At 39.4% G+C, this 12,111-nt stretch overlaps 1 protein-coding gene across 1 annotated transcript in view; it reads right to left on the bottom strand.

Moving 5' to 3' along the window:
• Positions 1–12,111, bottom strand: part of SPOPL (speckle type BTB/POZ protein like) — a 31,997-nt gene that overhangs the window by 5,987 nt on the left and 13,899 nt on the right. Inside the window, exons 2-9 of the mRNA XM_081878600.1 lie at positions 11,826–11,964; positions 10,616–10,737; positions 9,534–9,685; positions 7,054–7,181; positions 2,594–2,771; positions 2,453–2,508; positions 1,486–1,608; positions 11–153 (exon numbers count right to left, since the gene is read on the bottom strand). Coding sequence (XP_081734726.1) covers positions 11–153; positions 1,486–1,608; positions 2,453–2,508; positions 2,594–2,771; positions 7,054–7,181; positions 9,534–9,685; positions 10,616–10,737; positions 11,826–11,903 — 980 coding nt within the window. The 5' untranslated portion in view covers positions 11,904–11,964. The remainder of the gene's footprint in view (positions 1–10; positions 154–1,485; positions 1,609–2,452; positions 2,509–2,593; positions 2,772–7,053; positions 7,182–9,533; positions 9,686–10,615; positions 10,738–11,825; positions 11,965–12,111) is intronic.

Raw genomic sequence — 12,111 nt, 5'->3', positions numbered from 1 at the left:
AACTGCATACCTGTTAATAAACTCTATTGCTTGTGCTTTCAACTGCTCCGCACTGTGCAAATCTGCGAGGATGAGGATGTCTGCAACATTTTCTACTGAGAGGTTACTACACAGAGCTTCTTCACACATGATCTTTAGCCGTTCCAGTGCATACTAAAGGAAAAGGGGGAAAGCCCGTTGTTCACATTTGTTCTTTCCTACCTTAATCTAAAAAGCAGACATTTCTAATAGGTATATACTTTCTAGCAACTGTGAAGTAATAGGCCCCTCAAAGAATTGCCAACTGTGTTAATGTAAGGAAATACACAGACTCCCTTCAAACACACATTCAGTGGCTGTGTGAGGTGGAATGGGACTGTGCCGGCTGGTTATGTTACCTGGTGGCTGTATCTCTGGCAGAAGAGGACCTATGTATATATACAGCTTAAATACAATTTGCCTACTATTAGCTATAAAAGTCTGCTGCTGTCATCTCAAGCTTTAAACAAATGTTAAGGGTTCGCATCTGAAGCTCACCCTCTGTATCCGTGACACTGTGATAATGTCTGGACACAGCGTAACGGGCAATAGGCCTGAATTAGTCCTCTATCACTTGTCTTTGCATATTTACTCCTCGTAAACAAATCCATTCAATTCGCACAACAGCATACGAAGGCAGCTGTTTCTCAAGCTCTCTCTAAAGACACCCAGAACACCTGAGAGGAAGCATTTAGCTAAACTACATAGGATCTTATGTCTTCTATTTTTTTTTTTTTTTATAAATATTTATTAAAGTTTTTAAATATAAATGCACAAATAATAAACAATCTTACTTCTATCACAGACATAATTTCATCACTTCTTTGGACTCCCTCGCGTCTCCCGCTCCCATTTACATCGTTAAAAGTTTTTTCCAAACAAATTATCAACTTGTTTACAATCTCATGTCCACACATTCAAATATGATCTAGCACTTCTTCCAAAAAATTTTATATTTTCTTTAGTCTCACTTATCGTCAAATTTCAAATCTAATTTAGTGGTGGCCAATTTTTTATAATCTAGCATCCTTTTTAACATTCAACCAAATTACAATGTTTTTGTAGATACTTCTTGAATTTCTCCCAGTCTTCCTCCATCTTCTCTTCTCCCAGGTCACGGATTCTGCCAGTCATCTCGGCCAGTTGCATATAGTCCATCAGTTGCATCTGCCACTCTTCCAGTGTGGGTAGATCTTGAGTTTTCCAGTTTTTTGCGATGAGTATCCTTGCTGCCGTTGTTGCATACATGAAGAATGTTCGGTCCTTCTTTAACACCTTCTGGCCGACAATACCCAGAAGGATCTTATGTCTTCTAATACATTTCTACTGCTAATAATCCAGTTCTTTACTGTGCTTTTCTTAACTATATAAAAATCTCCCAAAACAAACACTTTTTGGGTTTCATTCAAATGACCTATAAAGCCCTTGTATAGGCAATTACTTACTTTGTCTGCTGCAATTACTTACTTTGTCTGCTGCTGCCAACAAGCTGTCGGCCATTTTGTCAAGGTTTGGAGCTTTCCCAGTATAAATGAACCTCATCATCTCTTTAAAAACGTCAGGGTCTACATCATTTATTTCTACACGATTCTGTTACGTGAAACAGAAAAAAAAAACTTGTCATGGTTCCAACTTAAAATATTACAACCCATCTACACTGAGTAATTCCTAATAACTTACTATTTCATATCCAAAGTGTCCTGATGTAATGTGATAAGATATATTTAGCTCCTGCTATAGTTGCTTAGAATCCTATTCTAAGTGGTGGGCACATTCAAATCCTATTCAAAAGTTAAAAATCGGAGACTCTTAACTCTTAACATCTTAGTTCCATGGGTCTCTACATACATTTCAGACAGGTTTCTAGAGCATGCTGAACCATAAGACTGCACTTGATGAAATGGATGGAATCTGCCTAGCTCTTCTAATCTTAAGGGCCAAGCATGTTAATTCTATGCTTCTCATACAATTACTCCCTCCATTTCCATTTCTGAGGGAAAGTTCCAATTTGAAGGCAATGCCAGTTTTATTTGAATGCTTCTCAATATTAAATCCTTGCAACTATATCCTTTGCCCCTCAATTTGTTTGGTAACAATGACAGTTTCAGGAGCAGCTAGGCCATATTGTGCCATGTGTTAGTCTTGTTAAAAATGCAGCCCACCCCCTGACCCCGGGAGAGCATGAAGGCAAAATGCCCCATCTAATGTGGCACTATTGCCCATAGTTTTTCTGCACTATAAATAATTGCCATTTTAAACAATGTTCAATTAAAATCTCAATCACCTTTTAAGCTAATTGTAAGGTTTTTAAAAATCAGTTAACCTAACCCAGTTACCCAGCTACTGCATTCTTGATCTACACCAAAAGCTTACAGTTTTCTGTAAAAAATCAAAACCCTCCTTTACAAATCATATGGCGATAACATTCACTCACCTTTTTGCTTTCCTCCATTTCGTGTTCAAACATTGCATTAAAAACAGGTGAACGAGCTGTCGCAAGAGACAAAAGCATTAGTACCATAACAAGGTCAAAATAATTTTATCAAACAAATTATAATACAGAAGGAGGAGGTACCTGCAAGAACAGATTTATGAGCTTTGAACTCTTCTCCACCTACATAAAAGCTACAATCTGTAAATCTTGTTGTTTCCCAGAGATTTCCTAGATCTTCTGCTAGCCGACATTCAGGTACCTTTAGTGTGTTTGTACTGGACTGTCCTGATATATTCACTGAGTCTTGGACCACGCTCACCTAGCAAAAAACAGTAATTTTATGCATTTCATAATGTTACAACTCCTATGGTTAACCTAGATTTAAGAATACAAACAAACAGATAGTTCTTCAGTCCTCAAGCAGTGACAATTCATTTTAGTTGGGATATTCCGATATCCCAATATAAGCTGGAAGAAGAAAATGAAGCACAGAAGCAGCTATCCCTAAAACCTCACACTCAACTGGAACAGTTCTTTATACAACCAGCACAGAAGAAATAAAAAATCGGGGTGGACATTTCTTTGAAATCCACCACCAACAAAATCAGCAACACGCAGAACTACTGTTCCAACTTGCAACCCGAATAGTTCCTACCCTGAAGGCGAGATTCAAGAATACAGCAGACTTGAAAAGAGTTTGCACTGCTAATATCTTTAGAAACTAAGCAGAAGAATATAAATTTTGTAACACTCAGGAATGCTTTCATAGGTCAGAAAAGGTTCTGCTAGCTAACATTTTATAGTACCATTTAGAGATAAAGCAAGTTTTTAAAAACAAACAAACAATAAAACAACACAGAATGCAGGTGGCCCAACCAAGGTCAGAAGGAAGTGGCACTGATGTAGAAAATGACCTCTCCTGGCTGAAGTTCACATTGGAGAAGGACTGAAAAAGGGCTAGGGTTCAATCCCTGGAAATTCCAATTTATTTGCTTTTATTTTTAACATTTTTTAAAAAAATCAGGTAGAAGAGAATGTGAAACACATGCCCAACAAATAGCCTGATCTGGAATAAGACTGCGTCATATGGATAGCATCCAACCTTCTTGCTCTGGGAACAAAATAATGGCTTTGCAAGGTGAAACTATTGGATCACATCCTGTGTTCCTATGATAACTCTTGACCAGCAAGCGGGATCAGCCTTAGCAAATTCATGGATGGGTAGCGTTCAAAGCCAATATGCAAAGCTAATGCTTCAAGACTTGCTTTGCTCTACAAAGGGCAAGGTTTGATTCCCCCCAAGTCAAACCACTGCAATGCAAAATATTTCATCTTTTACAGAAACCCCTGACCTCTTAGTCAATATTCACTTATAAAACTACTTTGATCTACAGCAAAAACTATTTGAACCAGAAATATTTTATGGAGTAAGGATCCTCTTCAGACCTAGACATGTGTTACATCCACTTACCAACTGAATAATTGTATTCATAACAAATTCATCACACAGCTAATTTAGCCTGTCTATCTAAATAAAGTAAGATGCAGTATATTTGCACTATTTAGTCTCAGGGGCCACATTTCAATTATTCTTCCTACACAGCATAATGACACATAATTAAGTTGTAATCTTGCCAAGTTTTTTTTTTTGTACACATTTCTTGTAAATACACAGATCAAAGCAAACTTATTAGCAGTTAGAGCATCTATCATCCTCCTAAGCCACTAATCAGTCCAGGGCAGCAGTGATAACCTGCCAATGTATATTTAACATTCAGTGCACTGGGATCATAACCTTCCATTTTTAAGTATCATAAGCAGTCTTACTGGATTTTACTAAGATTGTTTAGGTTTCCGGCATAATTTATAGCTATTTACATATATTCCTCCCTGAGGCTAAAGATCTATTCCACCAGAGAATCTATATCCACTGGATTTTTCAATTAATCTAAGTAAAATGCACTTGCTTAAACACTCATGTGTAGTAGGGGTTGCCAATATTTTGTAATGTTGTGTTAACAGGCTTAAGTCTGAAGGGTACCATAATAAATTTGCTTCTAAATATCTAATGCTATCAAGGGATCGTTGCTGTAGAAACCTTATCACTATATGGAAAGTTACAATCGCTTTTAAGAATCCCCAGTCCTGTTGTGTTGGATGTGTTTCAATCAGGAAGGCTCAAGGATGTGGACAAGATGCTTGGATCGTTCAGGGTAACCACTTGTACTCTGGAGCCCTGCCCCTCTTGACTGTAAAAAAACCCCAACTAGCAGGGAGGAGACAGCTGTTTGGGGCAGGGACTTGATCAATACCTCCCTGCGAGGCGGTCCTTCAAAAAACTCTCCCTGAATTCAGAAAATCTAAGTAACTACCAGGAGTTGCTAGTCTCCCCTTCTTGGGCAAGGTTCTTGAGCAGGTAGTCACAGACTAAATCCAGGCGCTCTTGTAGGAAACTGACTTTCCAGATCCATTTTAATCGGGGTTTAGGCCTGGTTTTGGCACAGAAACTGCTTTGGTCGCCCTGTATGATGACCTCTGTCGGGAGAAAGAAAGGGGAAATGTGTCTCTGTTAATTCTCCTCAACCTGTCAGTGGCTTTTGAGACCATCAACCATGGTATCCTTCTGGAGCAACTGTCTGAATCAGAGGTGGGTGACATTGCTTTCTGGTAGTTCCCGTCCTCCTTGGATGGACGTTTCCAGAGAGGGATGCTTGGAGAGTGCTCTTCAGCCCCATGGAACCTTCAATGTGGGGTTCTTCAGTGTTCGATTTTATCCTCTATGTATGCTATTTAAAATCTACATGACACCACTGAGTGGGGTTATCCAGAGGTCTGGAGTTCATTGTAATAATCTGCTAATGACACACAGCTCTGCAGGTGAGGCAGTGAATGTGATGGACCATTGTCTTACCTCAGTCATAGACTGGATGGGAGCCAACAAACTGAAGCTCAATCCTGATAAGACTGAGGCACTATTAGTGGGCAGTTCCCTAGACTGGAAGGCTGGGAGGTTGCCTGCCTTGGAGTTAACCTCCCTCTGAAGGAGCAGGTATGTAGCTTGGGGGTACTTCTGGATCCTTTCCTGTTGCTTGAGGCTCAGGTGGCCTCAGTGGCCCGAAGTGCCTTCCATCAGCTTTGGCTGGTAGCACAGCTGCGCCCCTATCTGGACAGGGATAGCCTAACTACTGTTGAAATAAAAATAGATAGATAGATAGATAGATAGATAGATAGATAGATAGATAGATAGATAAATGTCCAGTAGCACCTTAAAGACCAACTAAGTTTGTTCTGGGTAGAAGCTTTGGTGTGCATGCACATGAAAGCTTATACCCAGAACAAACTTAGTTGGTCTCTAAGGTGCTACTGGACATTTTTAAAAATTTTTCTATTTATTTAGACTGTGTCAGACCAACATGGCTACCTACATGAATCTAACTACTGTTGTCTATGCTCTGGTAACCTCGAGGTTAGAAATAGGGCTGCCACTGAAGATGGTTCAGAAACTTCAGCTGGTGCAGAATTCGGCAGCCAGGTTCCTCACCAGGGCAAGATGGTTTGAGCATACTACACCAAACCTGGCTCAACTGCAGAGGCTGCCATTTACTTTTTGGGCCTAATTCAAAGTGCTGGTTTTGACCTATAAAGCCTTAAATGGCTTAGGACCGGAATACCTCAAGGACCCCCTCTTTCCATATGAACCTGGATCCTGAGGTCATCATCATCTGAGGCCGTTCTTCATGTGCCTTCTCAATAGGAGGTCCGAAGGGCAGCAACATGAGAACGGGCCTTTTCTGCAGTGACTCCCTGTTTGAGGAATGCTTTCCCCAGGGAGCTTTGACTGGCACCTTCATTATAGACCTTTAGGAACAAGGCGAAAATGTTCCTCTTCAAAAACGCCTTTGGCTGATTAACACCCTATACCATTTTAAATGTGTTTGTGGTAGGAGGTGGGGGGGGTTATTGGTTTGTTTTTGTTTTTATTATGTATTTTGTGTTCTCATTTTATATTTCTATGTTGTGAACTTCCTTGCAATCTTTGGATGAAGAGTTGTATACTACTACTACTAATAATAATGTCCAGATGACTGAGATTTTACTAACACTTGTATGTTAAATTCAGCCCTACATTTGACAGTCAGGGGCATAAAAATCCTGTTCTTCAGTTGTCACTGGCCAATTTAAATACAGACATAATATTAATTTAAATCATAGGAAGAGGGAGTTCACTTCCTCTCAAAGACAAACCAACTGTGGCTTCTCTGTAGCTCCACAATGACCATCATAGAGCACCAACCTAGGAAACTGATCCCACAACCCTGCCTTATGTTACACCTTCTTCCACCCCAACAAGACTACTGCAGTTTTTATTATTCTACAGCTTTCCTTTCACTACATGCCAAGCAGGAATTCTCTCAATGGCTCCCAATTATTTTTAGAAAAATCTTGCATCAAATACTTAAAAAACAACAACCATTATGCTAAAACATTTTATCAGGGCATTTCTGTAACACAGAGGGATAAACATAACATTTGAAAATATTCTTCATTCATAGCCATGGAAACCAATATTCTATTTTAAAAAGCACTGGTTGATTACCTACCTCACAAAATAACGTAAGCTTATCATCTGGTAAAAGACCATTAGCTTCATCAAGTAAGAAGTCTCTTCGAATGAATTTTTTAAAACCCCAATCTTTGCCTTGAACAAATCGATATGCTCTTTGGCTTTCTAAGTAAAATAGATTAAGTTCGTTCAATTAAAACAGTTTTAATATACATACACAATAAGTGAAATCCAAGAGCCAAATCAAACCTATTAAGATAACAATTGTACTAAAGACTAATGCAAAATATGAGCTGTATCCAGATTAGCACCTTCATTGAGAGAAAGACTCATTTTGTTTACACCTGGGCATGGAAGCGGTGGTCCTCCAGGTGTTAATGGACTGCAGCTTCCATCATCCCTGGCCATGCTGGCTGGGGCTGATGGGAATTGGAACACACCACCAGCTGGACAGCCACAGGTTCCCCACCACTATGTTTGGAGATGGAATTAGTTCCAGTACAGGTTTCCCCCACATCCCCAGGTAGCACACCCCATGTCATTCTGTAGGGTCCTCCAGCCCTCCAGTGCAGTTTTCAGGGGCTGCAGTGGGAAGGAAGAATCAGTACAAATCACCTCCTAAGTGCAAATGGAATGTCACTGAATGCACATCTGGATTCAACTCTATATTTTAAAATTAAGCTTGGTGGTGTGGGGGAGGTTTGCATATGATGTTCACATTCAGAACCCAAAGCACTGTAGACATAACTTCAGAAAGTCAAAAGAGGTTTGAGACACAACACAAGGACTTCATGTGGGCAAGAGCCCATGCATTTAACTCATGGGATTCTTTTTAATGTTTGGTATGTTACTGTTTTATATACGCTGTAAGCCACCCAGAGTGGCTGGGGAAACCCAGCCAAATGGGTGGGATATAATAATAATAATAATAATAATAATAATAATAATAATAATAATAATAATAATAATAATAATATCTGACTACTGTGTTCACTTTCGTGGAATTACCACTTTCTTTTCTGAGATGCCTTTTAGTACAGGAGATTAGTGCAAGAGTAGAATTTCAGCCACACGTTTCAGCTGGAAGTACAAAAATCACCCCCAAAATCTCTCATAAGCCCAGATGAAGCAGAGGAACCACTGATGTCAGAGACACTGCAGATGGCTAAGTTCATATAATTCCATTTATTACTCCCTCTCCCCCTTCCCCACACGATTCCAACCTCCAACTTCACCTCTACGCCCACTTACCACAAATTTTCTGGGAGCTACAGTGGGGATGTGAAATTCCCATAGCACTAAGGCAGCACAGGGTACCCCCCATTATTCTGGTTCTAAGTTAATGCAGTATTACTTTTAAAAACAAATGTTAGCAGCAATTGGACCATTAAAGACAATGGATTTTTTCTGCAATTAGCTGCTGATGTTACATTTTAGGAGCATTTTAGTGCTTTGAACAATTTACAAACCTTATCCCATTAAGGGCAGAATATATTTTTCCATAATTGAATGATACAGAGTTAAGCAACAGCCGATTTCCTCACTTTCTTCAGTAAGTTTATAATGAAAAGGATCTGAACCAGTCTATTATTGAATCATATACTCAAGGCCACATCATATACTAGAGGACACATGTTTAATTCCAGATGTGGTGACACACAAGACCAGCTCCAATACATACTCTTTTTCAGTATGGCTGAGAACACGCACACACAATGTCCAAATTGCACGGCAGGTCCTGTTCTCTTGCTTGTGATAATAGTTCGTTAGCAAGATATAATTAAGGACAAAATTAAACTTCAGAAAGTGGGATTCGAAAAACTGAAGTCAGTTTCATTCAGGATATGTAAAACAGAACAACTGATTTTTAACGACAAAACACACTTGGTAGTCTTATTAACCCCTGCTGGCTAAAATGCAAACATGATTTGTAGATAAAAGGTAATATCCCACATTCCCCCCTTCTGAAAGAAAGTATCCACCAGCAGAACAGGGGAGGGAAGCATTCTGGATTATTCCTCCTCCCCTCTGTCTCCACCCCATGTGCTCCAGGTGCCCCCCCAACCCTATGGAGCAGGTTTTATTTTTAAAGAACTTGTCAAACAGTGAATAGTCCCTCTTTGTTCTGTTTTCCCCAAGCAACAGCTGGATATTTGTCATGGCAACTTGAAAAATTATATCATAAATAAATATACCAAAAAACATTAGAAAAGCTTATGTAATCATGTTTGAATAGGAAATGCATACAAAAAGAAAGACAGTCAAATCTCATTTAGATTTAAATAACTGAAATTGCCTCTGAATTGCCAACTATACCATTCTCCAAACTATACCATTGACCAAAACCAGAGGAAGCCATTACACTGTGACTGAACTCGTACAGACACAAAAGAATAAATTTGAGTTTACAAGCTTTTAAATAAATAAATAAATAAATAAATAAATGATTTGACAGACCTTTTACTCCTTAAACTGAAAACTACCTATTGTTATTGAAGCATTTTTAAATCCACTTACCCATTGCTTTCGTTTCTTCTCTTTTTGCATTTAAAAGAGAAAATTTAAATTTTGCTCTCACTTCACTTTTTGGACAACTAACTAGAAGTAAATACAGTGAAAGGTAATCTTTGCTTTCATCATCCAGTCCTTTGGGGTTTACTCTCAGGCACCTGAAATAAAGAACATAAGAAGCAAGTCTTAGAAACATCAACTTGTTCTCCAATCCATAAAGGCCTAACCTGCGAAGATATTTAAAAATTGTTGTGATATGATTTTTTACACGTACACAATAAGTCCCCTGGGTTCCGGAGATCAGTTTTTTAAACTTACATATGTATTCAACACCCATGACCTCCAGTTGCTCATATCTATATATCCCTATTGCTCTTCTCCTGCTGTCACACCTTTCAATACTCCAAGGAGCGACCATATATACAGTGGTGTTCTCCTGAAATGCTTCTTCAGAAGGGTGGGGCCCTCTTGAACAAAATGAAATTATAATTATTATTTATTACATTTCTATACCACCCTTCATCCAAGGATCACAGGGCAGTTTACAAATAGGGAACCCTGCTAGTGCCACACGAATGTGAGCTGAGCCATAATTTGCTTCCTCCAGACAAGTCCACAAGGCAGCAAGTCATGCAACTAACCCTGGCTCCCATGGCTTTGCTCACAGCACTGTGGCAGGAGCTGCAATGAAAGAGCAGCAAAGCTGCAGCAATCTTTCTTCCGCGAACTTGGCTTGGCTTAGTATTACATGCAAACTGGGCCCCCGAATTGCCCAAATTGCTCTCAGTAACCTCACAAATGAAGATTTTAACCCAATGTCTCTCTGGCCCTAATACAACACATTACATCATCTTGCCTTATTTTGCCACAAACTATATAGTATTTCAAACCGTTAGCTGTTCAGATCTCTGTAATGTAGCATAAAATCAGTGATAGTTTGCCCCACTTTCAACAATAATACAGTTTTAAGACTGGAGGATAAACCACCATACATGTGATTTTATTTATGACATATTCACAGATTCTCAAGAGACCGTATGCTTAAAGAAAAGAAAGTGAGAAGCCACTGACAAATGACTAATACCTACCATTTCATTTTGTCATTTGGCCCTGATGAAAAAGTAGAACTCTTTAAAACTTCCCCCATTTCTTCTCGGCAGAAGCTGAAGTTATTAATGGTCCACATATAGGAAAATTTTACAACTTTAACCTGAATAAGAGATGCAGACAATCACGTAAATTCACCAGATTCACTTTTCTTCATCTTAAATTTTTTTAAAGCAGTTATTGAAGAAATAACCTCAACTGGTTTAAACTGGTTTTTTGGGGGGAGGAATATCTCATAGAATTAAGGAGTCACTGCAGCTTATATTGTGCACTTGTTTCAGAATAGGATTCCATAAGTCAGTTTCAGAATAGAATTCCATAAGCTACCAACGTATGACATTTGAGGAAGATTCATTCCTTAAGGTAAAGGTAAAGGGACCCCTGACCATTAGGTCCAGTCACGGATGACTTTGGGGTTGCGGCACTCATCTCGCTTTATTGAACGAGGGAGCTGGCGTACAGCTTCTGGGTCATGTGGCCAGCATGACTAAGCCACTTCTGGCGAACCAGAGCAGCGCACAGAAACGCCGTTTACCTTCCCGCTAGAGTGGTACCTATTTATCTAATTGCACTTTGACGTGCTTTCAAACTGCTAGGTTGGCAGGAGCAGGGACTAAGCAACGGGAGCTCACCCCGTGGCGGGGATTCGAACCGCTGACCTTCTGATCGGCAAGTCCTAGGCTCTGTGGTTTAACCCACAGCGCCACCCGCGTCCCCTTATTCATTCCTTAGGGGCCCCTTATTTGATCAGTTATCCACCAGCAACTGCAGGCTTTTTCAGAGCCACAGGTTGAATTATTGTAGACTTTAGGTGGTTAATTCATTTGTCCTATATCTCAGCAACCTTCGGTTGTATTCAATAGCTGCACAAATAGAAGGAAGCTTGCACAATGAATGTTTCTCAATGGATGTCCTCACCCTTGCAAATCCTCCCAATCACTGGATACAACCGTCAGTATTTGATTTTTGCCTATTATATTGCTGATCTCACCCGTCACCTTATTTTTTACATTTTCTGATTGGTTCTCTTTATTATATTACCTTTTTTGCCTTCTTATTCCTTTTACTTGGAACCAGAATTCTGGGTATCACATTGCATTACTGTTGGAAGCTACATCTGAAAGTGTCCTACTATTAAACATGCCATTAACAAAACCTGGACACACACATACATACAGGTATGTGGCTTACCTGTGTGTAACACCAGCTTTCAGCTATAGGACCACTGGACATCTCTCCAGGTGGTGGAGGAGTGGAGACTCTTGACATCCCCACTTTATTGCAATTATTTTACAGTATAAAGGCAGCAATTCAATTGTCAGTATTCTTCCTACACAAATTAAGATGAAACAATGCATTAGTATTTAGAAAAAGTACAGCCAAGTACTCACTATTAAGGTATTACTTTAACTACTTACGGTAGACGTTAGATAAATTACTGAAAAAATATCAAGGGCAATTGTAAGACAAGTCTATT

The sequence above is a fragment of the Podarcis erhardii genome (genome assembly GCF_964252035.2).
Source record: "Podarcis erhardii genome assembly, chromosome: 1".
NCBI classification, from domain to species: domain Eukaryota; kingdom Metazoa; phylum Chordata; class Lepidosauria; order Squamata; family Lacertidae; genus Podarcis; species Podarcis erhardii.
This window is presented reverse-complemented; position numbering and strand designations above follow the sequence as displayed.